Source organism: Crotalus tigris, unplaced genomic scaffold (assembly GCF_016545835.1).
Source record: "Crotalus tigris isolate CLP2741 ecotype Arizona unplaced genomic scaffold, ASM1654583v1 scf7180000019205.210441, whole genome shotgun sequence".
Classification (NCBI taxonomy): domain Eukaryota; kingdom Metazoa; phylum Chordata; class Lepidosauria; order Squamata; family Viperidae; genus Crotalus; species Crotalus tigris.
Window position 1 is genome coordinate 102,184 of NW_024097433.1, and position 27,529 is coordinate 129,712.

The 27,529-nt window shown below is 42.8% G+C and overlaps 1 protein-coding gene across 3 annotated transcripts; it reads left to right on the forward strand.

The window, feature by feature from the left end:
• The first annotated feature begins 96 nt into the window (after positions 1–96).
• LOC120316026 (E3 ubiquitin-protein ligase TRIM39-like) lies at positions 97–27,267 on the forward strand. Of its 3 annotated transcripts, XM_039361136.1 has the most exons (9): positions 109–379; positions 6,308–6,483; positions 7,023–7,110; positions 8,950–9,371; positions 14,040–14,135; positions 16,179–16,409; positions 18,625–18,647; positions 20,060–20,175; positions 25,839–27,267. In XM_039361136.1, exons 3-9 carry the CDS (start codon positions 7,068–7,070, stop codon positions 26,384–26,386), a joined length of 1,479 nt encoding a protein of 492 aa, XP_039217070.1. In that variant the 5' UTR covers positions 109–379; positions 6,308–6,483; positions 7,023–7,067; the 3' UTR covers positions 26,387–27,267. The 3 variants fall into 3 exon arrangements, with proteins under 3 accessions (XP_039217073.1, XP_039217071.1, XP_039217070.1); XM_039361139.1 differs by lacking the exon at positions 14,040–14,135 and having other exon boundaries at positions 97–379; XM_039361137.1 differs by lacking the exon at positions 7,023–7,110 and having other exon boundaries at positions 108–379.
• The last annotated feature ends 262 nt before the right edge of the window (positions 27,268–27,529 follow it).

Genomic DNA, 27,529 nt, shown 5'->3' on the forward strand with positions numbered 1-27,529 from the left:
CTTCCGGTGACGCCAGAGCGGAGAGAGTTCTGCGTCTGGGGAAAGATGAGGGAGGCTGGACGCGGGGTAGGCCGTGCAGGGAGCCTCATTGCCGCCCGCGGCGACCGAGGCTTTGGTGGGGAGGGAGGCAGGTGAGGGAGGGAGAAGGGGAGTCGCAGCCGCCCGCCGAGGGGCAGCCCTGGGCTGCTGGCCGGGCCTGATCGCAGCTCCCTGGCCAGAGGCGTCCAGTCCCGCCGTCCAGGGTGCTTCAGCCCCCATGGCAGTCCCGCCTCTTCTCGCCTCGTGGGACCCTCCGAGGGCTCCAGCCTTTCCTCCGCAAGCAGCGCGGCGGCGGGTGCCGGTTCTCCTCTGACTCGCCCGCGCGTCATTTGCACGGAAGGTAGGTTACTAATAAAGGAGAATATGTGTAGCTCTGGCTGCACATGAGGGGTCCTTGGCACTCTCTGAGCTTACTTGTTTTCTCGCAGACCTTTCATTACCCAACTAGGTAGCATCATCAGAGCTAGTAAGGAGTGCGGTTTGCTGTCAGTTTATATTTTGGTGGCTTGCCTGAGGAGATGCGTGTTTGACATAAAAGATGATAGCTGCATTCTTACCCAAAGCCTTTTTGAATATGTCAGCTAGGCTGGGGACTCAATTCCCAAACCATTTGCAGAGCAGCAATTGGAGAACGCTGGACTTAGCATAGGAGAGCGCATAATTTTAAGAAGCAATTTTCAGGTTTAGGGTAAGGTCAGAAGTGTCCTAGTCCTGTCTGGGAGGCTTTCTAGTGTGGAAAAGCTGGAGAGAATCCCAGCTGGAAGGGACTGGTGGAAGCCGGAAAGAGTTTGTTTCTTCAGCTCTTCCTGGAAAGATCCATTCTCCAATCTACGCAAGATAATTCTCTAGGAGTCCTTGGTGTTCTCTCAGCTTGATTGTTTCCTTATAGACTTTTCATTACCCAAACTAGGTAACATCATCAGTGCTAATAAGGAGTGGGGTTTGCTCTCAGTTTATATTCTAAGAGGCCTGGTCTGTCGGTATTGGTGGAGGTGGCCTTAGCGATTCTTTGGTTGGGCTGTTTGCTGTTGGCTTCTTTGGCAATTTCTTGATTGGGGTATTGTTTATTTCAGTGGTTCTTAACCTTTTTGAACGAATCGCCCCCTTGAGCCAATGAGGAAGTTGTCATCGCCCCCCTCCCGCAACATAACCTCTCAATCACAACATGGGAAATAATTCTTCAGTTTATCCTTTTTTTGTTTTCTTTAAAATTGTTCATCAGGACATATCGATGCAAATAATTTATTTCCAGTCTTTTCCCCATATCTCCCATATTCTGGCTAATGGTGCGCCACTGTGTGTGTAGAGGCTGCAGCACAACACGCATGAAGATAAGCAATGCGTATTTACATATGTACGGCGTTCTGTACTGAAGCTAGCTGGAGGAACATTTGAAAACACAATTCAATCCACTAATAGCGAGCTATCTGATGTTTTTGTACGACAGATATACAGCCATTCACTGTATGAAAAAGTCTCAAAAATGCCCCCCAAACTTCTCGCTCTATCGCCCCCATATCGCCCCCTTTTTGTTCCTTCGCCCCCACGTCGCCCCCTTTCGTTCCATCGCCCCCCCTGAAAAATGAAATTGCCCCCTGGGGGCAATATCGCCCTGGTTAAGAACCACTGGTTTACTTGATTGTTGGTCTGATGTTAATCTTGGAGTTAATCTATACTCATTTGACTGCTGATTGCTGGTGGGGAGGAGTTTTGGTCTTTTTGTTGCTTTTTTTTCTTGTCAACTGTCTCTTTTGCATAATCTATAGCTATTAATGTCTACGTCTCTATTGATGGCTGATTTGGCAGAATGCCAAGCTTCTAGAAATTCTAGCATTTTTGGACTTGGCTTGGTCTAGGATGGTCACATTTTCCCAACTCTGTTTATATGTTGTGAAATTAAAGGATTTTCATCATGTCTTCTGACTTGGTGTTCATAGATACATTCTGCCAGCCTTCTGCCTATTTGTCCTACATAGTGGTTGTCCTTACATTTTGGCTCAGTGGTTAGAATGCAGTATTGCAGGCTACTTCTGCTGACTCCTGGCTGCCAGCAATTTGACACTTCGAGCCTTGCAGGCTCATGGTTGACTCAGCCTTCCATCCTTCCAAGGTTGGTAAAATGAGGACCCAGATTGTTGGGGGAGGCAATATGCTGACTCTGTAAACTGCTTAGAGAGGGCTGTAAAGCACTGTGAAGCTGTATATAAATCTAACTGCTATTGCTAAGTGCTAATTGCTAGTTGACTCCTGTTTTTTCTTCTGGAGTTGTTGGGTCTCTCTCATCTGCTGGCGTGGTTGTCCTGGGTCTGAAAAGGATGAAGCCTCTTTCTCAAGCCTGCTAGAGCATTAAACATGCAGGATCAAGCCTGCTTCCCCAGGCCTTAATCACAGATAGGCACCCACTCACCCGTGGTCCTTTTCTAGGTGCTACTATTGCAACGACGGTGAAGTGAAAGTAGTCCTTGACGTACAACCACAATTGAGCCCAAATTTCTGTTGCTAAGCAAAACAGTTAAGTTGAATCTTGCCCCATTTTACAACATTTCTTGCCACAGCTGTTAAGTGAATGTTGCAGTTATTAAGCTAGTAACAGGGTTGTTAAGTGAATCTGGCTTCCCATTTGACTTTGCTTGTCAGAAGATTGTAGAAGGTGATCACATAACCCTGGGACACTGCAACTGTCATAAACATGAGTCAGTTCAGTTTCCAAGCCTCTAAATTTTAATCACAGTGGTCGTAATTGTGAAAAATGGTCATAAGTTACTTTTTTCAGTGGCATTGTAACTCTGAATGTCAATAATTGAACTGTTGTAAGTGGAGGACTAGCTATAATCTCCGCTGTTGAGGAAGAGCATAATTTGTTCTCGTTCAAATAAAGAGGGTCTCTGGGAGGAGTAACAGCTGTATGAAGAATCAACCTGTTGTATGTTTTTCAGCAGATTGGTATAAATCTGTATCTCAATAGACCGAAGGTGACAAGCTTTGTTGTCTTCACCTAAGTACAACATTCTGAAGGAAAGGGAGCAAAGAAAATTTTTTAAAAGGCAGACTTTTTTGGAAGTCAAATTTGGAAAGCAGATGGAATATGTTTGGCATATCAATTGTTTAGATGCCAACTCCCGGTTTTGCGCGATAGCGACCGGTTGCGAGCTTGCAGATTCTCTGTACCCCTGCGGCTAATTTTGCCCTACTTGGGGACCCTAAATGGGTCTACGTCGCCCCAGAGAGGCGACGAAGAAAGAAGGGTGCTCCAGTGATTCTGGAACAGTGGCAGCCGTTCCATTCGACTTCGGGAAAGCCTTCTAATCCAACAGGAGAAAGACTAACTGTATTACATCGACCAGCCCAAGCTACTTGCAACCGAAGTCCAAAAGCACTAACCAGCACAACTGTGAACAGCGTGCTGGAAACTGGGTGAGGAATTTGATCTTCTCTTTTCTATTTTACATTTAATTTCCTGGAAAAGATTCCCAAGAAGCAAAATACCTCCGAAAGGGAAGGAGGGGGATTTCAGCCCCACCCTTATACTAACGGAAGCGGCGAATTAATCTTTTTATGGAAGATCAAAATATATGGAAGTGAAATAAATATAAAACCTGAAATTTAAAACTTAAATCTGGATAAATCGAAAATTGTTTTAATGGTTAAGACTCTCATTTCAAAGATAATTGTTCATTTTGGAAATTGAAAAACAAATAGTTGCTGACACCTAGTGGCAGATGAGGACTATGGCAGCTATGGCTTTAATATAAGACTTGGCAAAATCTGGGAAAAGCTAATCTATGTCTGTGACTTTCAAAGCTTTAACGACAAAGAACAGTTGTGAAAAAAGACAATAATCTGGGCTGTAAACAAAGAGAGAATTATAAATTTTAGGAAAAATTTATTTTGAACTATTTGGATTACAAATATCTATCTAATTGGGACTCTAAAGCTATTTACAGAGAAAAGAAAGGAAGAGAAAACTCAAATTTTTGGCTATCATGGATCAGAGACATGTAGAAAGAACATATCAAGAAAACATAAATATGTCACAGGAGGAGATATATAGTATACTGCAACTAATTCAAACAACAATGACTTTAAATCATAAAGAAATCCAAAACAACTTTGAAAATAAATCAATCTATTCCCAAGTTAACTCTACAACAACAGAAAAGGAGCAGATAAAACAGATAAATAGCTATAGAATTGAGAATAGAGACTTAAAGATGGAACTTAACAGAACAAGGAAACATGATTTAATCTTAATGGAAAAAAATTCACAAGAATTGGAAAAAACAACTTATCCCTTAAGACTACAAAATAAATCTGAGGACAAGAAAGCAGACCGGGTAAAATGGACTGTAGAGATGTTAGGAACATTGGAGAGAAAGGAAATGATACGAGAAGCGGAAAAAAAAAAAGATTTTCAACAAACAAGGAAAGACAGAAGTCCCGTACAAAGACAATCAGACCGGTCTGTCTGAAAAACTTTCTCTCTCTCTCTCTCTCTCTCTCTCTCTCTCTCCCTCCCTCCCTCCCTCTCTCTCTCTCTCTCTCTCTCTCTATATATATATATATATATATATATATATATATATATATATATATATATTAAGAATAATGCTAAAAATAGAGGAGTGATAGAGGAGGAAATTATATATATATAATTTCAAATTTTATTTATAATACAGTTAAAAAGAAACAAACATTGGATTTAACTTAACATTCCAGTATATACATTCTTATCAGATTATTCCACTTTTTACAATCAATTCTTCATCTCTACATATACATCTAAGTTTTATGTACAATACTTATTCTAAAATAACATATGTATAATAACATATATATTGTACTTTCTGTGCTATGGAGAGGGACTGGTGTTGTTAGAACACTTTTAAAATAGTAGCATCAGTATCCTTTGCAGTCCTTGAACAGCTTTGCACTTTTGACAACATCACTGACTGCCTAGAAAAATCCTAATAATGATGATCAGGAATTTCTCTAAAATCTGGGTTAACATCCCTTTTGCAAAGGCAAGGGCTGAATCAAATGATTGTGGATTCAGATTTTTCTTGAACCAGAAATTACTTGTAGGTTTATGGGACATTTGCAATTTGGGTTGAAATAATGCAAACTGACAATATGTAGACTTAGTTTGGTTCAAAGTGACAACAGCATTGAAAAAAGTGACTTAATGACCAGTTTTTACATTTATGACCACTACAGCATCCCCAGAGTCCCATAATCAAAGTTTGGGTGCTTGGCAACTGGCATGTATTTACGATAATTGCACTGTCTCAGATTTATGATCACCATTTGTAATTTCCCAGTCAGCTGCTGACAAGCAAAGTCAATGGGGGAAAGTCAGATTCACTTAACAACAGCCTGATTCACTTAACAACTGCAGTGATTCATTTAAAAACTGGCAAAAAAGTCATAAAATGGGGCAAAACTCTCATAACAATTGCCTCACTTAGTGGGGCTCAATTGTGGTTGTAAATTGAGCACTATCTATAATGGTGTTCTTTAAAGGTAAGGTAAGGTAAGATAAGATAAGCTTTATTGTCATTTTTTTACTGTGGGCACAACGGCACACATCAAAAATGAAATCTAATTGTCCACTCTCAAAGTGAAACACATACATGACACACACCTAAACCTACTATATACAACATATATATATAGACCAGTGATGGCGAACCTTTTAGAGACCAAGTGCCCAAAAACTGGCCCTGCCCCGCTCCACCCCCTGCCCCGCCCCTACCCCACCTGCTCGCAGCGCCACTCACCACCTCCAGGACCTGCTGCAGATCGCTCAGGCAGCCCAGCAGCACCATGGAGGCCACACCTTCTGCCCGTGCCCCGCAGCATCAACTGTGCATGATGGGGCGTGAGGGCAAAGTCTTGTCTACGCTATCTGGCTGCCATGTCTTTGGCTGCACTGCTCTGCGTGGGCCACGCTCGGGGGTGACTCTCCTCCAGGGGGGCTGTGGGTGAGGAGGGGGTTGCAGGGGGAGGCAAGGCTGGGGCAATGGCACATGTGCCCACAGAGAGGGCTCCGAGTGCTGACTCTGGCACGCGTGCCATAGGTTCGCCACCATTGGTATAGACCCATACCCCTACATATACATATACCCCTAACAAATCAATACTAAATACTGTCCATCTTGACTATGTTACGGAAGGTTGGCACAAAATATACCGTGCTTTGAAGTATAGAAGCCGCTTTATGAATATGAAGTACTGCATTTTAATTTTGTTTTCCTTTTTGAATGACAAGATAAGCAGATGATGCAGGAAGTACCTTATTTTGCAAGATAAATTGGTGTTGAAGAAGAAAGGAAGAAGCTGCTTTCACTCATTGGCTTCTGTGGATAAGTCTCGACTATCCTCACTCCTGTCCAAAGAAGAAGATGCCTGTGATAATTGATCAACTCCAGATGAATCAAACAAGGGGTAGGTAGAGTATTGCAAAGCCATTGGTCACAGCTATCCAACAGTCTAGTCTTGTGGAGGGGTGAATATTAGCTTGTTGTAATAGTTTTGCTGTCGGGCAGGGGTCTTCAAACTTGGCCCTTTTATGACTTGTGGACTTCAACTCCCAGAATTCCTCAGCCAGCGTGTCTGGCTGAGGAATTCTGAGAGTTGAAGTCCACAAGTCATAAAAGGGCCAAGTATGAAGACCCCTGCTGTAGGGCATGGTAGACATTCTGCTGCCTCCATCCTCTTTGTTAAGGCCGGATTAACAGAGTTTGAGGCAAGTGCAACTCTGTTTATAGTTTTCTGTAGTGATGGAACCGTATAATCCAGAGGTGTTCTAGAGAAACTCCTTTGGCTCACTCGTGTTTTTACAGCTGGCGTGGAAATTACGATTGCTCAGGGCAAAACTGGAGTAGATGTGGGTTGTGTATGTTGTAGGCTAATTTCTCCATTATGTAGATTTACTATAGAAAGCTCTGGATTTTTTTCTTCTTCTTTGAATGGCGGTTTCTTAGAAATGCTGTAGATATCGCACATCAAGGGAAGGTGTCCAGGTTGACATGACTTTCATCTTTTTAGCAGCTGGATCCGAATCCCTCTCAGGTCTGTAGCAATGTGATTGTACACTACTTTGACAAATAAACTGTATAAAGTCACTGAGGAGATAAAATAGGAAATGTAGATTAATTTTGGTCACTTGAAATTTTCCCATTTTTTGGGAAGTGGCCTGAAGTGGCCCATTTAGAATTCTGAATGTCCTCTTGCTTCCGATGCCTTTAGAAGGTTTATTAGCCATCATGCCATCCATTTCTTGGCTTCCCAGCTCTTGGCTGTCTAGATCAGAGGAGGCAACCTCGGCTTTTTTATGACTCACGGACTTCAATTCCCAGAATTCCTGAGTCAGCATAGTTATGCTGACTCAGGAATTCTGGGAGTTGAAGTCCATGAGTCATAAAAGAGCCAAGGTTGCCTACCCCTGGTCTAGATCAGGGCTTTTCGATCTTTTCACCCATTGTACCACTTTTAGGATATGGCAATATCTGAGTACCACCAGTTGCCTAGCAAGGTGTCAAAAACTTGATGGCCAAAAAGAAAAAAGTGATAAAGTACAGGTAGTCCTCGACTTACAACAGTTCGCTTAGTGACTATTTAAAGTTACAATGACACTGAAAAAAGTGCCCCCCAAGGCACAGCCGAGCAAGACACCTGCCTTCCCACCCGGCGGCGCTCTTCCTCCTGTCCAAGGTTTCCATTGTTGTGAGCATTTCTGTTGAGGATTGGCAGTGGAGGTGGGGTGGGGGGGTGTTTGGTTTTTATTCCCCCCGTCTGCTGGATGGTTGCAGCAGGTTTTGATCACTTCACATGACCCTAGGACACTGTGACCATCATAAATATGAATCAGTTGCCAAGCATCTGAATGTAAATCACAAGACCCTGGAGATGCTGCAACATTCCAGCTGATCGGTGCTTCTTCTGGGCTCAGCAGAAGCACCAGGATCAGCGCTGAGCTCCAGCTGGAGCCTGGCACTGATCCTGGTGCTTCCCCTGAGCCCTGACAGCCCCAAAGAAGCGCTGATCCTGGCACTTCCCCTGAGCTCTGACAGCCCTGCAGCTCCAGCCATCTCTCGCTCAGGCTTGTGCGGTGCTGCGCTGGTTCAGCTCATTCCCCTCCCCTGCTACCACTTTTCTAGGATGGTCGCGTACCACCTGCCAGGTGCCAATGTACAACAGGTGGTACCTGTACCACTGGTTGAAAAGCCCTGATCTAGATCCTTCACAGTCCTGCTGTGCTTCTTAGTAGGATGTCCTCCTTGGCTATCATATTTGACTTTTCTTTTCTTTTTTCTTTTTTTTTTTTTTTTGAAGTGAAGCCTCTTTGAATTTCAGCATTTCGGAGAGAGGACAGGTAGCCCCTTGACTTAGAGCCATTCTTTTAGTGACCGTTCAAAGTTACAACAGCGCTGAAAAGAGTGAGCGACTTTTTCACGCCTGCAACCACGGCAGGATTCCCTACGGTCGCATGATCAAAATTTGGCCACTTGGCAAGCAAGTGTCCCAGGGTCAGGCGACCTTTGCGACCTTCTGACAAGCAAAGTCAACGGAGGCCAGGTTCACTTAACAGTCAAGTTACTCATTTAACCGTTGCAGTGGTTCACTTAACAACTGTGGCAAGAAAGGTCGTAAAATGGGGCAAAACTCACTTAACTGTCTTGGTTAGCAACGGATAATTTTGGGCTCAATTGTGGTTGTAAGTTGGGGACCACCTAACTTCCCAAGTTCAGAGAAGGACTAATTTCCATTTGTCATCACACTCTTTCAGTATCGTACATGAAGAGCACATGTATGTTTTCTAGAGAAGGGGCGGGATGTCCATAAAATATAACATTAAACTGTGAACCTGGTTGGTTCTGACTACAACGTTCCTCCCCCTCTGTGTTACAGAAGCCATGGCCACCACAAATCCTCTGGAGACCCTCCAAGTGGAAGCCAGCTGTTCTGTCTGTCTGGAGTACCTGAAAGACCCTGTGATCATTGACTGTGGCCACAACTTCTGCCGGGTGTGCATCACCCGCTGGTGGGAGGACTTGAACCGAGACTTCCCTTGCCCCGTGTGCCGTAAGACTTTCCGCCACCGCTCTCTGAAGCCCAACCGGCAGCTGGGCAACATGGTAGAGATTGCCAAGCAACTCCAGGTCACCAATAAGCGAAAGATAAGGGATGAGAACTTATGTGAGAAGCATAATGAAGTGCTTCGCCTCTTCTGTAAGGAAGACCAGGAGGCCGTTTGCTTAGCGTGCGAGATCTCCCACGAACACCGTTCCCATACAGTTGTGTCCTTGGATGATGCCTCTCAGGAATACAAGGTAGGATGATGGCACTGGCACACAATGGGTACAGAGCTTTCCTGGCTAAACTGACTGCTCTGATAAAAGGGGGGAAAAAACCAAGTTTTTTTTTTGTTTCCACTTGGAAACCGCTTCTGGACTTTGTGCTTGAGGTGGAAAAAAAATTGAAACTTTGATTTTGGGCTTTTACCGATCAGATAGGTTTGTTGTTATAGAAATGGCTGGTTCAGGGGTAGGCAACCTTGGCTCTTTTATGACTCGTGAACTTCAACTCCCAGAATTCCTGAGCCAAAGTTGCCTACCCCTGGTCTAGTGCATAGCTGACTCAGGAATTCTGGGAGCTGAAGTCCACGAGTCATAAAAGAGCCAAGGTTGCCCACCCCTGGGCTAGTTTATACCACTATGTAAAAGTAAAAAGCTGAGGTTTGATGCTATTATCTTATTTTACTGCACCAAAGGGAATCGGAAGTCATTGTGCCTTTTCTTTCTTTTTTCCCTTTTTTTTTTTTGCACTCTCCCCCTCCCCTTTCCCTCCCCTGTCTTTCCTACTATTTGTTTTTGTATTGTATTTTACAGTATAAACCCAGGGTATCAAACTCATAACGTCATGTGACGTGTCACGACGCATCGCGACTTTTTTGCCATTGCCAGAAATGTGGGCGCGGTTTCGCTCTGATGCATCTGGCCTGTGGGCCGGCAGTTTGACACCCCTGGTACAAACAAATAAAAAAGAGTAAAGGTAATGGGTACAAAGCTTTCCTAAAATCCAGAGGAGGAGTAAAAATCACTATGACTGGCAGTGGGATGATAACACAGGTAGTCCTTGACTTATAACTGGTCGCTTAGCGACTGCTTACATGACCACATTTTAGGCTGTTAGCAGCATCCTATTGTTTCAACTGATCACAACTTACAATGTTTTTGCCAGGAAATGACAGTTAGTTCTTTTTTCCAATAAAAACACCTCATAGTAAACGGCAGGCTTTGCTTAACCACTGCAGAGTTTGCTATATGACTGCCACAGTTGCTTAAAAGCCTCTGCGAAAAAAGAAAGAAAGAAAGAAAGAAAGAAAGAAAGAAAGAAAGAAAGAAAGAAAGAAAGAAAGAGAAAGAAAGAAAATTGAGTGGGTCATGTGATGACTCACTTTACGAGCATCATGACTTACAACCATAATTGGCAGGCTTCGTTACAGTCATAAATTGAGGACTACCTGTATCTGTTTTTTCTTGGTTCGGTATCAAATGAGTTTGCGTACTATCGGTATGTATCTTCTTGTTTTGATCAGTTGTATCCTGATGTTTTGCTTTAAAAAACGATACTCGGAGCCTCTTCTGTAACAAGAGTGTTCGTGATCACGTCTTCCTTCGAAGTATCGTAGAACAATCTTTTCTAACCCAGTTTGCTCCAGAGGTGTTGGGGTTATAAGTTCTAATTGTCTCAGTGAAGGTGGTCTTTTCATGCTAGTTTGCAGTTCTGTGGTTCCCACATAGCTAGAAAATGCTAGTCTGGAGAAGCAACTTTAAACTCACGAAGGAAAGCGAATAGACGTGTCCCAGGATAATGTTGCAGGATCCAATCTGGGTCGGTCACCGGGACCAGCGGTTTTTAGTCTTCCGAGCTTTCGGACTCATGCCCAACAAATCCCCAACTTTAAATGGTTAAAGCAGGAGTATCAAACTGCCGGCCCGTGGGCCGGATGTGTCAGGTGGAAGCGGCGCCCACCGATTGCTGGCAATGGCAAAATCAGCCCGATGCGTTGCGCGACGTCATGTGACGTCGCGAGTCTGACATGCCTGGGTTAAAGGCATTTTGCTTCAGCCTTGCCCTCCATTTGTTTTTCTGTTTTTATTCCCCCTGCCAAACTGGTGTTCAAGTTCAGTAGCTCCTGGTGACCTTTAAGAATTATTAACTTTTGAGATTTATTTTTATATTTCTTCAAATCTCAGTATTCTCCTGAATACCTATTTTAGCTTAGCAAACTCATTTGAGTTCCAGTTCTGAGAAGAGGCCAGATGTATTAGTATCAGTTACATTAAATACAGCAATATGAAAGATAGTGTGGTACTAGATCAAAATATTAATTTTAATTATTTTCCCTGAAAATAAGACCCAGTCTTATTTTGGGGGGGGGCTCCAAAAGATGCACTAGTTCTTATTTTCGGGGGATGTCTTTTCCATGGTCTCACCTCATGGTGGCAGCACTGAATGCCCCGCCCAGCTGTCCCACTTGTTCCTTTCCTCCCATCCCTTCCCTGCCTCCCTTTTCCTCATTCCCATCTCCTTCTGAAGGAAGAATTTGAACCCCCCCATATTTTCCCTCTTCCATATATTGATCAAACAAGGAAAAGCCTCCAGAGACAGAAAAGACAAGCTGCTGAGTGAACTAGCTTAAAAAGGCACATTCCCCTTTAAGAATTAGCTACTGGCTAGAAAGGAAAGTAAGGAGCACAGCCTGCACTTAAGGGAGAAAAAAAAAATGTAAGTACTGGCTGCAGTCTAAGGCAGTGGTTCTCAACCTGTGGGTCGGGACCCCATTTGGGGTCGAATGACCATTTCATGGGGGTTGCCAAATAATGCAGTCCACCATTTCCCCCCCCCCCTTTTCCTTAGCTGTGCTACTCCCTTTTATTCTATTGGCTTTTGAAAGCCAATAGAATAGACTCTCTTGAATAGAGTCTAATTCTATAGGCTTTCAAAAGCCAATAGGAATTGTCCAGGCTGTCTCTGCCCTGCTGAGCCCGCCAAAAGTCCCATTCTGCAAACGGTGCTGCACCAGTTGAGTAGTCCTCGACTTACGACCGGTTGAGTAGTCCTCGACTTACGACCGGTTGGGGGTCGCGGCATTAAAAAGGTTGAGAGCCACTGGTCTAAGACAACCTCCCCAAATGGCTCCATTCATAAGTAAAGGAATGCTATAGGCAAAATCCATTCAGGAGAAAAATACTTCAAAATCCCTTGCAGCAAAACTTACAGCTAACAACAGCAGAGCAATAGAAGCTAACACCATCAGCCAAATAGAAATTGCCAAACACTCCTTAAGCACACAAAGCCCTCATTGCACAAATCCCAGAACGTCAAAGTCACAAAAGCACATAAGAATCCTTCCACTCTCCATCTCCTTCCCTCCTCCGTGCCTCACCTCCAGCCATTGCAGCCTTTTTTCATTCCTCTTGGAGGGCGACCCCTTCCCCCACTGCATTTCTTGCCTTTTTGCTGCTGCCAGCACAGGTGGCTGCCACAGCAGTTGTAGATCGGCTCATGGCCAGCCTGCTTGGATCTCCTCTCCCCCCACCCTCCCCTCCCCCTTCTTCCTTCTTCTTCCCCTTCATACAGCTGACTCTGTCTCCTCCTAAGGTAGCTGCTTTTTTTCTCTCTCCCTCTCCTGTCTCTACCCCCCTCCTCCTTTCTCATGGGGGAGGATGTGCCAGAAGTGAGCCTGGGGCCTTTGCAGCTGCAGAGGCTCTTTCCCTCCCCCACTACACTTGGCTGGGTGGGGCTGCGTAGCACCTGCCACTCATTAATGTACCACAAGTGGTACACGTACCACCAGTTGAAAAGCACTGAGTAGTGGCCAAAATTGTGGAAACCTTTTGGGAAAAGTGTATTTTTGAGGTTTGATGGCTCATAACACCACTTTTTTGGGGGGAGTAGTACCATAAAATTATATATCAATGGAAAAATAATTTAATCAAGAATGTAATGCAACAAAGTTTGTTCAATTATCTGTACTGTATTCTATGAAAAGTTATAGCCAAAGAACCAGAAAGAAGGAAGCATAACTTGCTTAGGTTGATATCAGGTAGCTTTCCTTCATCTGATTGTAGCCAATGAGCATGAGTCTTTAGAGAGCCAATCGGGTGTCACCTTGTTTTGGCAATGAGCCAATCAGATCACAGTAGGATTCAGTGATGGATGTCATGTATTGAAGCTGAGAGGAGGACATTTGTCAGTGTGTTATGTGATCGCTATCAAGTTGGTTGGGGTTTTTTTGTGTTCTTTCATTTAGTGAGCTTGTAAAACGTAATAAAATTAAAGTAATGGTGCAAAGAGTTGACTGGTTGCCCAGAAAGCGATGTAAAATAGTATTATTAAGTGAACGAGGCTACAGTTATAAAGAAATTAGAGGAAAAATTGGTGGAAACTTAACCAAAGATGGCATTTCTACTGTACACTTTTCCCAAAAGGTTTCCACAATTTTGGCCACTACTGTAATTGATTTATGATATTTATACATTCATCAGCACAGCTTTTCCTCCTAATATTACATTAGCTTCATGAAATCTTCATCTATGTCAGTGGTTCTCAACCTTTCTAATGCCGCGACCCCATAATACAGTTCCCCATGTTGTGGTGACCCCCAACCACTTATACATCACCGGGTGCCAGGGGCGTGGCCAAAGAAAAGGGGGAAAAAATGGTGGACAGCCTTGTTTGGTGACCCCCGTGAAATGGTCGTTCGACCCCAAATGGGGTCCCGACCCACAGGTTGAGAACCACTGATCTATGTGAACTGTATGCAACTGAACATCATTGGATGAGGAGCATCCACAGAACGGATTGTTTATTTTGTCCTCTCTGCGTTTCCCAAAGCTATCTTGTCACATAGGCTCTTACCCTCATTATTTTAGCTACCTTTGCAGGCTCTAACTCAGATATGGTACTTTTTTTAAAAAAAAAAAATTCAGGAAAAGATGCAGAAATGTTTGGAGCCATTGGAAAAGAAATTGCAAGAGATTGCCCACTGCAAATCCCGAGAAGAAAAGAAGGCCGGGGAACTCAAGGCAGGTGTTGAATCTTCTGCATACTGTCGAATGACAGAATATTTATTCTTCATTTAATTCTTCACTATAGCCCAGTGGTTCTCAACCTTTTTAATGCCGCGACCCCCCAACCGATCATAAGTCGAGGACTACTCAACTGGTCGTAAGTTGAGGACTACTCAACTGGTGCAGCACCGTTTGCAGAATGGGACTTTTGGCAGGCTCAGCAGGGCAGAGAGAGCCTGGACAATTCCTATTGGCTTTTGAAAGCCAATAGAATTAGACGCTATTCAAGAGAGTCTATTCTATTGGCTTTCAAAAGCCAATAGAATAAAAGGGAGTAGCACTGCTAAGGAAAAGGGGGAAAAAATGGCGGACTGCGTTGTTTGGCGACCCCCGTGAAATGGTCGTTCGACCCTAAATGGGTCCCGACCCACAGGTTGAGAACCACTGCTATAGCCCAAAGAAGAACAGTTTTGAAATGGATGTTAAAACTTCAGCCTTTTGTACCTCTGTCCCCACTTTAGTTAATTTACACATTTTTCTTACAGCTGAGCGTGCTTATTTACCATGCCAGGAGACATTGCCAAACCCTTAAATGATATCCGGGTCAGATAAGAAAGGCCTCTCCTGGTTTCAGAAACATTTAAAACAGGGTCTTCAACCTTGGCAATTTTAAGACTTGTGGACTTCAACTCCCAGAATTCCTCAGCCAGCTTGGCTGGCTGAGGAATTCTGGGAGTTGAAGTCCACAAGTCTTAAAGTTGCTAAGGTTGGGGACCTCTGGTTTAAAAGGTATAATATTTCCAAATAGTAACAATACATGTAGTCCTTGATTTACAACCATTCGTTTAGCGATCACTCAAAGTTGCAATGACACCGAAAAAAAAGGACTAATAACCGGTCCTCGTAATTACAACCATCTAAGCATCCTCATGGTCACATGAGCAAAATTCAGGCGCTTGACAACCAGTATATATTTATATTTCCAGAGGTCATGTGGTCACCATTTGCAACGTTCCCAGCCAGCTTTGGACAAGCAAAGTCAATGGGGGAAGTTGGTTTCTCTTTAACAACCATTACTTAACAACTGCAGCAATTTGCCTAACCACGGCACAAAGGTCATAAAACCAGGCGCAACTCTCTTAACAACTGCCTTGCTTAACAATGGAAATTCTATTCCCAGCTGTGGTTGTAAGTCGAGGACTACCTATAAAGAAACTTTCTCCAATAGGATTTTGAATATAAATTCTTCACAGTTATTTAGAGGCATTAAGAACCTCCAGAAAAGTAATACAATAATGCTAAAGCTTATCAAAAATGACTGGTCTGTCCAAGAAGCTCAAGAAACAGGACATAGAAATATCTTTCCAATAATAATAATAATAATAACGATGATGATGATGATGATGTTGGAAGGGACCTTGGAGGTTTAGGGGCATGACTCACTTAACAACTGCCTTGCTTAGCACTGGAAGTTCTGGGCCCAGTTGGGCTCAACCACCTCTAATGTTCCGACTTCCTTGATATATTTTATACTCTATGTCCAGGACATGTCCAGTGAGTTCCTGGTGGTTTCCCACTTAGGGGGTGATTGGTCTCAGTCCTGCTTCATTCAGCAATATGGCTGCCATGCATGCTTTCGGAGTTTGTTCATTAGGATGAGATTTGTTTTGCTGACAGGAAAAAGAGGGGGGAAATCCTTCCCCTAGGTCAGGGGTGGGCAACCGTGGCTCTTTTATGACTCGTGGACTTCAACTCCCAGAATTCCTGAGCCAGCCCTGCTGAGGGGAAAGGGAGAGGTTTCCAAGCTGAGCCATGCTGGCTCAGGAATTCTGGGAGTTGAAGTCCACCAATCATAAAAGAGCCAAGAGTGCCTACCCCTGCTCTATACCTTTTCAGACAACTGGCTGTCCAGTCTCTTCTTTAAAACTTCCAGTGTTGGAGCATTCACAACTTCTGGAGGCAGGTTGTTCCACTGGTTAGTTGTTCTAACTGTTAGGAAATAGTTCTAAGGTTGCTTCTCTCTTTGGTTATCTAACCTTTTCTTCTATGTGTCTGCAGCGGAAGGTTGAGGACCGTCGTCAGCTCATCATTAGTGAGTTTGAGGAGCTACATCTGTTTCTAGCAGAGGAGCAGGAAATATTAATGCAACGCCTAGAAAATGAGGAGAAGGAAATTTTGCAGAAGTTGAAGGAAAATGTGGCGGAGTTGTCAGAGCAGCGGATTGCCCTCAACAGCCTTATCACTGAAATCGAGGAGAAGTGTTTGCAGTCGGGCATGGACATGCTCAAGGTACGAGCTCCTCCAAGAATTTAATGGCTTCTTCTGTGAATCAGAGAATGAAATGCGTTCTGGGAGGAAACTGGGCGTTTCTGATATAATTCAGATTGTTTTGGCATATAGCATAAAGTGAGTTTAGAATCGGAGGGAAAAACCTGGGAGATTTTAAGAAATTTCCGTAGGAAAATGCTTTCTGAGAATATATATTCAACTTTGCAAGAACTCTAGATAGCACATGTAATTTTCTGCCTGCCCTAGCTGCTTCTATGTAGTCTTGAGTTATGATTGGACATCTAATGACTGTTTGAAGTTACAATGGCCTTGCAAAAGGTACTTTACAGCCTATAAAGCCTTTCTAGCTGTGGTAAAATACTGTACCAGGCCCCTCCATGGTCACATTACCACATTTTTTGGTGCTTGGCCAGTGACCATCACAGACAGTTGCAATATCCTGCAGTCATGTATGTGGAAGTTTTTTATTTTGATGATTTTTGACCAAAAAAAAAATCCCATTTGGGAGAACGGATTCACTTAACGAGTGTGATTTGCTTAACAGCCGCCATAAAAACAGTAAAAAACAATGGATCCAGTCACATGGTTCGTCAACTTACGACCGAAACAATTTATAACTGAAATTCCAATCCCAATTTTAGTCATAATTTGAAGACTACCTGCATTTCATAGTGGGTTTATAAAGATAGTTAAGTTGAATGATGGAAAGAATACATTCAGGATTTGGGGGTGGGGTGGGAGGGGGGAGAGACGGGGCTTCCTTAGTCCAGCATTCTTGGAAGCCTTTAATTGCTGGCTGTGGAATTCTGGGAGTTGAAGTCCACATGCCTTAAAATTGTCAAGGTTGAGAAACACTGCTTTAATAGGAATGCTGGACCCCTTCCATCTTTGCAATTCTAAACTTACACCAAAGTGTTTATTCCCTCCCTTGGGAGGCTCAAAAACTACAATCTGTTTGTTTAAAAGATTTGTATGATTGTCCACCTTAAATGTTGGTACAATGATATATTAGGTAGCTTAAAAAACTGTTCGAAATAAAAGCTGCAATGTTATCTGATCACACTGGGTAATTTAATTAGTTCTGAGTGCTACTGCTGCAGCTTCAGAATTGCAAGTTTTCTTACATTTGAAGTGATTTTTTTCAAACGCCAGGTTCAGGTTACTTGTCAAGGTTGTGTAAATCTATTGTCAACGCTGCTAACATTGGATGTTCTTACTTTGACAACATATGGAGGAGGAATGTGACGGAAGTTAGTTAGGCATAACAATATTGTAATAGTGTGTGAATTCAGGGCTTTTGAAATAAGAGATGATAAGAAATGGCGGGATGGAGTAATGGAGGGAAAGCCTGCATTTCAAACTAATTTGCGAGACCGCCTACTACCTCATAGTTCCTACGTCCGGTTAGATCCCACAGGCTGGACCTCCTTCAGGCCCCGTCGGCCAAGCAGTGCCATTTGACGGGGCCGCGGAGGAGGGCCTTCTCTGTGATGGCGCCCACGCTTTGGAACCAGCTCCCCCCGGAGATTAGGACCGCTCCCACCCTGTTGGTCTTCCGTAAGCTACTTAAGACCTGCCTTTTCTGGCAGGCCTGGGGTTTATAAAACCTGACCCCTGGATGACTGTCTTTGTACTGTTTGTTTGTTATGTTTTATGTGTGTTTTTTATTGTTAGCCGCCCAGAGTCCTTCGGGAGTGGGGCGGCTTATAAATTTTAAAAATAAAATAAAATAAATAAATAATTGGAGAATGTGATTTATTACTGTAAATTAGAGGAGGGAATTGTGCTTTGATACTATGTGTTCAGAGGAGGAGAATTCAGATTTTGGCTTCAACTATGTTAGTGCCAAAGCTATGCTACTCCAATAAAGATTCTTTAAGGTAAACAATGCCTCGAAGTTCTTTGAAGAGTTTCATCTGTCGGAACCATGACACCTATATTGTTTCTTCTGTACTTCTCTTTCGACTGATATTTATTTGATGGTTAATGAGTCTGGAGCCCATTTCCTGTGGCTTTGTGAATGCAGTTGGTATACTTCTTTTAGGTTCTAGTTTAAATGTGTTGGTTTAATTCTGCAAGCATACTGTGAGAGGATAGAATAAGTTGATGGGATCCTCATGCCACCTGCCAATCTGTCTGGTGCACAATTTCCTATGCAAATGGGATTTTTTAAATTTCAGATGAAATCTTAATATTATTTCTTGTCTTTATGCAGGACGTGAGGAGCACTTTTGAGAGGTAAGGAACAAATTCTTTTGCAATGAATTACAGTAGTTCAGCTGCTGCTGCTTCTTACAGAGGCTGGCAAGATTGTTATTAACTGTTATCCTCAAAGAAGCAATACAACCGACTTAAAAATGTTGAATATCTGGAGGAATGTGTATGTGTCCCATACTGACACGTTTTCATTTAATTTTTTTGAAATTGAAATTAAGGTGGGATATTTTACACCTAGATTCACAGTCTTTAGTGAAGTTTACTATATTAGTTGGGTTTTGAGTTGCATTCTGGGGCCATTTTTCAAAAAACTAAAAAAATAATACCAGGAAAAAAGTCCATTTGACTTAACGTGAATGTTATTTCCAATAAATTAATAAAATAATAGTTAGTGACATTGTACCATCTTTTTTGATGTTAACCAGTAAGCCCATAACATCCAGTTCATAAATAAAATAAACTAAAAATAAATAATAATTTAAAATGATATAAATAAATAAGAAAACAAAAACTCAAAAGGCAGACTTGATGGACCGCTAGGTCTTTTTCTGCCGTCAGTTTTCTATGTTTCTGTGTCTTTGGCCATCTTAGGATAATAACTCTGAAATCCAGTTCAGTAAAGGTGTAGATGTGAAACAGCTCAAGGTGTATAGCTTATCAGATCTTCCTTGATCCAAATTGATTGCAAATAGCCCTCGACCTAACGACTACAGTGGAGCTCAAAACCTCTTTTGTTAAGCCAGATAGTTGTTAAGTGAGATGTCCCCCATTTTATGACCCTTCTTGCCACATCTGTTAAGTGAATCCCTGCAGTTGTTAAGTTAATAACACAGTTGTTAAGTCAGTCTGGCTTCCCCATTGATTTTGCTTGTCAGAAAGTCACAGAAGGTGATCACACAATCCCAGGACACTGCAGCCGTCATAAATACATGCCAGTTGCCAAGCGTTCAAATTTTGATCACGTGACCATGGGAAAGTTACAGTGGTTGTGTGAAAAATAGTCATAAATCACTTTTTTCAGTGCTGTTGTAACTTTGTACTGTCGCAAAACAAACTGTTCTAAATTGAGGACTACCTGTAGTGGTAGCAAAAGTTGTTTCAGAAGGGTAGTATGTTTATCAGCTTTGACTAGGACAGGGGTAGCCAACCTTGGCTCTTTTATGACTCGTGGACTTCAACTCCCAGAATTCCTGAGCCAACATGGCTCAGCTTGGAAATCTCTCCCTTTCCCCTCAGCATGGCTGGCTCAGGAATTCTGGGAGTCGAAGTCCACCTGTCATAAAAGAGCCAAGGTTGCTTACCCCTGGACTACGAGGCCAGATTCAGTCTTAATTAGGCAGAGATAGGGGCTGTTGTTAAAAAAAAAATGGGGGGCCTTCTGAGAGTTGAGATTGACCGGCTTTTACCCAGTTGTTCTATTCTCTTCCATGCAGATGTGAAGAGGCGCAAGCCCACGAGTCAAGTCAGGTCTCTGTTGAGCTGGAAAAAAATTTCTACAATTTCCCAAGACAGTACTTTGTCCTGCGCAAAATTATTAAAAGGCTCACGGGTGAGTTAATGATGCTGCATCCAATATTTTTCCATGTGGATGGAAAGAGCTTTAAGGAAGAAAGACTCACCTTTTGATCTGGTGATCACATCTGGAATCTGGCAGATCTTGTAAAATGGCTCCAGGCAGCTCTTGACTTACAACTGTGGTTGAGTCTGGGATTTTGGTTATAAGTCGAGGTCATTAAGCAGGTCACAACATGGCCTCACTTTATGACTGCATCCTGACTTTCTCAGGCATGGTGGTTAAGTGGAGTGCAGAGTGCCCCGGGTGGGTGAAGCCCGTAATTTTTGAATGGTCACCGAACAAATGGCTATTAAGCGAGGACTATCTATACTTGCCCATTCACGAAATAATCCTGGGCATTTAAACCATTACAAAGTGCTCATTTACTAGAAGGCTGCCTGCTGCCTCCAGTTGCTCCTGTGGGATACATTTCCTGCTCCCAATGTTTATATTTTTTTTTTCTGGAGAATGTGGCACATTTCCAGGCAAAACCATCAGTTTTCTATAGGAAGCTTGTGGAGTTCAGAGGTGCTGTTGCTTTGCACTGCACAATGTCAGCTTGTATTTTCTAATAGGGGGTTTTGATTTTAAATGTGCTAGATGTTGAAATGGACTGATTATGGCTTGTAGGACTTAGAAGCCTTGCTCATAGGGTGAGGTGGTTCGTTCAGATGCCATGGATACTTTGTATTCAGCATGGGTTTGACAGACTGGGCTTGAATACGCATGGTTTTGTCCCTGTGTGCAGAGACACGTCCCCGGAAAAGATCCTAGATTGGCATGGAGAGTTAAGATAGCATTTGAAAAGAAATAATATAAGCACTTGGTAGATTCGCTTGTTCTTAAATGTGGAAAAATGTAAGGTGAGGCTTGACAAAGGAAGAAAGCTGGACAAAATGTAGTCATTTTCTAAGCAGAGGAGAGTTATATTTCCATTTATCTGAAAAGCACATAAGAACATGAAAGATGCATTGATGACAAGCCAAGTGATATCTCAGGTCTGTCAGTGTGTCCTTGCCATATCCCTTGGGTCAACTGGGTCTTCCAGTACCTCTAATGATCTATCATAGAATGCTGTAAAATAAAAATAACTAAGGAGATTTTTAAAAAGAGGCTAAACAGTCACTTGTCTGAGATGTATAGGTTCTCCTACTTGAGCAGGGGGCTGGACTAGAAGACCTCCAAGGTCCCTTCCAGCTCTATTCTATTCTATTCTATTAATTATATTAATTATATATTATATTATATTATATTATATTATATTATATTATATTATATTATAATAGTATAGTATAGTATAATATAGTATAGTTTAGTATAGTGTAGTGTAGTGTAGTGTAGTGTAGTATAGTATAGTATAGTATAGTATAGTATAGTATAGTATAGTATAGTATAGTATAGTATAGTATAGTATTATATTCATAACCTGTAATTTAATGTATCACTTACTGTTCTATAGAAATCTTCTGTTTTTACACAAAGGCAATGTACAAACGTCAGCACCTGCTGCACATGTGAAAGAAACATATGAATACAACTGAAATACCTGTAGTGGCTCTGCTGTTTGGAATGCAGCTCAGCTATACCAAGAACTGTTGTTATATATGCAAATGGGACAGTTGTGCGAGAGAATCACATTACGTTAAAAAGAAATGGCCACGCTGGAAGAATTTGGCTCCAGGACAGGAAAAACGTGGCAGATGAACCACTTGTTGACCCGACAGTTATTTTTGCCTCCACTCCACATAAAATATGTACTGATGAAAAATGTTATGAAAACAATGAACAAAGAAGGTGATGGTTTTCATTTTTTGAGAAACATGTTCCCAAGAATAACTGATGCCAAGATTAAGAGAGGTACTTTTGTTGGTCCACAGATCAAATATGTCGTCAGTAACAAGCTTTTCAAAGATGTGTTAGTGGGGCCACAGAAAACCACCTGGAAAGCATTCAAGGATGTTGTTAAGAATTTTCTGGGCAACTACAGAGCACCAAATTACATTCAGCTGCTTGACAAACATCTTACAGCATTACAAGATCATGAAGTGCAACTTGTCATTGAAGATTCATTTTTTGCATTCACACTTGGACTTCTTTCCCAAAAATCTAGGGATGAACATGGTGAGAGGTTTCGCTGAGAGAGTGGTTCCCAACCTTTTTTATACCCCGCACCCCTAGAACGCTTCAATATATTCTCGCACCCCTTACAAAACTTCAAAATATTGCCAACGAAGTATGCATATAACTATAATTTTGAAAACCCAAGTTTTCGCACCCCCTGGAATATTGTCTCGCACCCCTGGTTGGGAACCCCTGCACTAAGACATTGACACAATGAATCAAATGGTATCGGGCAACTGGAGTCCATCAATGCTAGCTGATTATTGTTGGACACTGCAACAAGATGCATCAAGCCCTTAGAACTAGATCCTCTTCATACAAATTGAATTGAGAAGAATCTTTCTTGGGAGATTTCAAAGCACTCCCTTCTGTTCTTGATAACACAATGATCCTATAAATATTACTTTTTTCTTCATCTCAGATGATTTCTCCAAGATCCCCAGAGAGTATTTAGGTTTTCTCATTGACCTGTAGGAGTGATATACGGGGTGTATCATTTTACACATAGATCATGAGTGATAGATGCTGATCAATCTCAAAAAGAGTTGTGGATCTTCCAAACACCTTTTACGAAATCACAAACTTTAGCATTTGTTAGATTGTTCTCATTTGCCACTTCTTAGGAATAGGAATAGATAATCTTAATATGTAATTCAGGATTTTCTGCACACATTTAACACACACAGATAATAATTATTCACCAAATGTACTCATTGGAAAATAACAACTGGATGATGGCAACAGTAGGATGATTAAGATACCATGATTATTGCAGAAGCTTCTTCTGCCACCAGGCTTTCCAAATAAGCACGCTCTCCATCTTTAAAGGACAATGTACTGGCACATCTAGAGAATTTGTCTAAAGATTGGAAAATGCTGCCAGATCCATTTAGCTGATCTCTTACGTTGATCTGCAGAATTTGGAGACCAAGCTTTTTTTTCCCCCTACCTTCAGAGAGCTGAAGTTTCTATTGAATCTCAAGAATCTCACGTTTTGAAGCCCTGGATGACAAACAACCTGATTTGTCTCTACAGGATCTGGATTTCCAAGTCGTATGGGACTATACAACCAAATTGCATATCAAAAGTCAAGGATGACTTTTATTTTTCCAACATAACTATCGTTGAGGCACTGCAATCACGTTCACAGAACAGACAACTTTCAGATCCAGTGGATTAAGAAGGAAAGAGAATTCAGTTCATTGGAAGCATTGGGAAGTTTGTCCTTAATGGATTATGATCTGAATTTTCATGGCCTTTACTGTGTCTTTGAAGGAAGGAAAGCAGCCCTGTTTTTCTATTATACAGCACAGAAACTCTGCCTGTAAAGGATATACTTTAGGATGGCAGACATCCATGAAATTTGCAGTATGTTACCATTTTATACTTTATCATTTTTTGCTGTCTCCAGCATTGCAAGTCTCTCTTTTTCCTCATTAAAAATTGATGTACTCACCTTGACATCCATGTTCAAGTAGATAGTGCTTCCATTTTCTCAGATAATACTATTCATAAATCTCTATCCCTCCCTCTTTCTCTCTCTTTCTCTCTCCTCCCTCCCTCCTTCCAAGCTAGTCCTTCAGCCAGATTTTTCTTACCTCCGTAAAAAAGTTTTGCAATGCATTCTTGAAATTCCGAAGCTTTCTTCTGAGATAGCAAACAGTTCCTCAAGATAGTGTCACCTTCTGCTGTTTTTCTTAAATATTCCACTTCTAGCCTTAATGCCACGTAGCTGTTTCATCTCAGTTCTCAATCTTTTATGAGCACTATGGATTCTCTATTAGCTCCAGAAAAGACTCCGATTTCAAGACAGTCCTCTCCTCAGCCTTTCTGAGCACTTACTTCCACACTAAGTATAAGTTTTATAAATCACTATGTTTGTAAATCACACACGAAGAGCTGATTTCTTACCCATAATTATTTATTTGAGTGGTTTATCTGTTAGTGTTACAGGGCGTTCTATTCTGGTGCCAATCATACTGGTATCATTACATTATGTTGAAATTGATGAGACAGGTGGCATTTGTATCTGAAGATGCCTGTTGGTATAAGGACACATTTTTGTGTAAAATCCTAGATATGCAATAGTCCAAACCGAATGCCTGCATGGTCAGTATAATTACATTTCTAAATTCACAGAGGACCGACCACTCAGAGAACTGAAGGTACAGGTTTTTACCTTGCTGGATCAGACCACCATTCATTTTCTTCTAGGTAACGTGGCACCCAAGGGAACGAAGGCAGCCAAACTAGCAGCAGGGTCTCAAGGGGTCTGCTAAGCAGTGAACAAAATGTCTGCTAGTTGGTAACTGGGGTTTGCTTGGCAGAGAATATTCTGTTGGTACGTTAGAAGATGCACTGTTTTCCGGTGCATTTTTAAGCAAAATTCAAAAAGTGAGGATCTTTTGGGGTTGGGACTGGAGTCAGGGGTGTGTGCTCGCTTGCAGCCCACCCTGTCTGTGTGCTATCGTTGTCTTCCGACATTCCTAAAGTAAGACACACTCAGTTGGAAGCTTTTTTTGTTTTTGTTTGTTTTTTGGCCTGGGGCATGCCTCACCAAAGGAAGACCCTCTGTGTCCTCACTCTGATGTGCCCGTTGCACCAGGCAGATGTTTTAAATGCGTTTTCTGAGTTTTTTATGCTTCTGAAGGTTGCAAGGTATTTTTTCCTGCTTCGAAGGGTTGAAAGCAGCCTGGCAACTGTACAGTAACAGCTCTCCATTTCACAGAATTCTTCTATAAAGCAAAATAAGTGGCTTCCAGGTGAGGACTAAGACCACTCTACGGAAGTCCAAGCCTACTAAAAGATTGAACCTGTGTTGGTTGTGAATGCTACTGTTTTTAAAAAAATATTTGCAGCTTCGTTTTAGTGTGTAAAAGAATCTGTTGAATGTTGCTATTGAGGAAGGCCGGGGAACCGATAGAAATAACCATATCTTAAAGCAGTGGTTCTAAACCTTTTTAATGCCGCGACCCCCAACCGGTCGTAAGTCGAGGACTACTCAACTGGTGCAGCACCGTTTGCAGAATGGGACTTTTGGTGGGCTCAGCAGGGCAGCCTGGACAATTCCTATTGGCTTTTGAAAGCCAATAGAATTAGACTCTATTCAAGAGTCTTTCAAAAGCCAATAGAATAAAAGGGAGTAGCACAGCTAAGGGAAAGGGGGGGGAAAATGGCGGACTGCGTTGTTTGGCGACCCCCATGAAATGGTTGTTCGACCCCAAATGGGGTCCCGACCCACAGGCTGAGAACCACTGTCTTAAAGACTTTTTAATGGCTATAATCCAAATTGGATGAGGGATCAAAACAAGCCAAATGAAGAGGGGACATATTGTAATACAGGAGTCCCCAACCTTGGCCACTTTATGACTTGTGGACTTCAACTCCCAGAATTCCTCAGCCAGCATGCCTGGCTGAGGAATTCTGGGAGTTGAAGTCCACGAGTCATAAAGTGGCCAAGGTTGGGGACCTCTGCTGTAATAGTCTAATCAGAAGAGAAATGGCAGAGACAAACATATGTCCTTTTTTTCCTGCAGGAGATTTGACCCTCGACCCAGAAACGGCTCACCCCAACTTGCTGCTCTCCGAGGACCGCAGGAGCGTCAAGTTTGTGGAGCAGCGCTTGCGAGATCTGCCCGATAGCCCAAAACGTTTTACAATCTATCCTTGTGTGCTGGCCACAGAAGGTTTTATTTCAGGCCGTCACTACTGGGAAGTAGAGGTGGGAGAAAAGACTCATTGGGCACTGGGGGTTTGTAAGGACTCAGTAAGCCGTAAGGGGGAAACAACCTCTGTCCCAGAGACTGGCTATTGGCGGGTACGGCTACTCAATGGAGAGAAATACGCAGCTACCACAACCCCGTTCACTCCGCTGCACATCACTATCAAGCCTAAGCGAGTAGGCGTCTTCCTGGACTACGAGGCAGGCAAGCTCTCCTTCTACAACGTGACGGACCGTTCCCATATGTATACTTTTACCGATACTTTCACCGAGAAACTTTGGCCTTTTTTCTACCCGGGAATCCGAGCTGGGCGCAAAAATGCGGCCCCCCTAGTCCTCCGGCCGCCCACAGACTGGGAATAAGGAAATGACCTAATCCCCACCTTCCTTTGCTACGCTTAGCTCTTGAATTGTGTAGAGAGAGTTTTTTCAACTCGGTTTCTCTGTGGGAAAGTGAGCCGGTGTCAGTGGCCTGCAACACCGTCCCCAACCAGAAGAAGCGAAGCATCACAGAAGGGAAGAGCTTCCACACCTAGTGTTTAATGTTAGGCTTCTAAAGCTATTAAGGTGACGTTACACTAGGAAAGGTTTGGAGAAGGCAAACCTCTGCTAAGGGGCAACAAAGACCTTGTACTTTTCTGTAATCTGCAACTTCAGTTTCTGAAATTTTGGATTGCAGTTGCATCTGGGGGGAAAAACCTCTTTAAGCTTAGTATAGTGTTCAGCAATGAACCATATAAGATTGCATCGGCGGTGGGCAAAGCTGGTCAGATGTGGGACCTTCTGTGCATTGTAGAGGGAGGGGTTCTCCCTTTGAAGGGGTTACAACCAGGTTTAACTGTTGCTTGTATAAATGGTGGGAAATGATCTATTACTCGACAGTCTGTTTTTACTGGCAGGTCGAGTGGATGCAGAATAGGAGGAAACTAGTGCATAGTGAGAATGCTATATAAGCCAGGGAAGCTAAGAAAATAATTCTCTCCAAGCTGATTGTTCAAAGCCACCAGTGGCTTGCCAAAGCTTTTTTATTCAGTAAGTTGGAAAGGACCTTGGAGGTCATCTAGTCCAATCTCCTGCTCAGGCAGGAAATCCTATATCAAGGATCGTCAACCTTAAACCCTCAAAGAGCCACTTGGACCGGTTTCCCAGAGCAAAGAAAACACTGGGAGCTGGAAAAAACAGGAGGGGGGGAGCTTGATTGAAGAGTTTAATTAAAAAGAAGTAGAGGCTGCTGTGCATGAGTTCTCTCTACCCCCCTTCCTTTTCCCCCCCCTCTCCCTCTCCGATCTTCTGCTCACCTGGCAAGCTGGCTTCATGCTGTTCTCTGACAAGCTGACACACATTGGGCTGGCTCTTTCCTGCCCTTGGTCTGCCAGTCCTCTTCCCCCACTCAGAGAGAGAGAGAGAGAGCTGCTGCTTCCTGTTTTCTGCTGCTTCCTGCTGAGATGAGCAAAGGCAGGAGCCCTGCCCAATAAGCTTGTCAGCTTGTCTGAGAGCAGTGTGAGG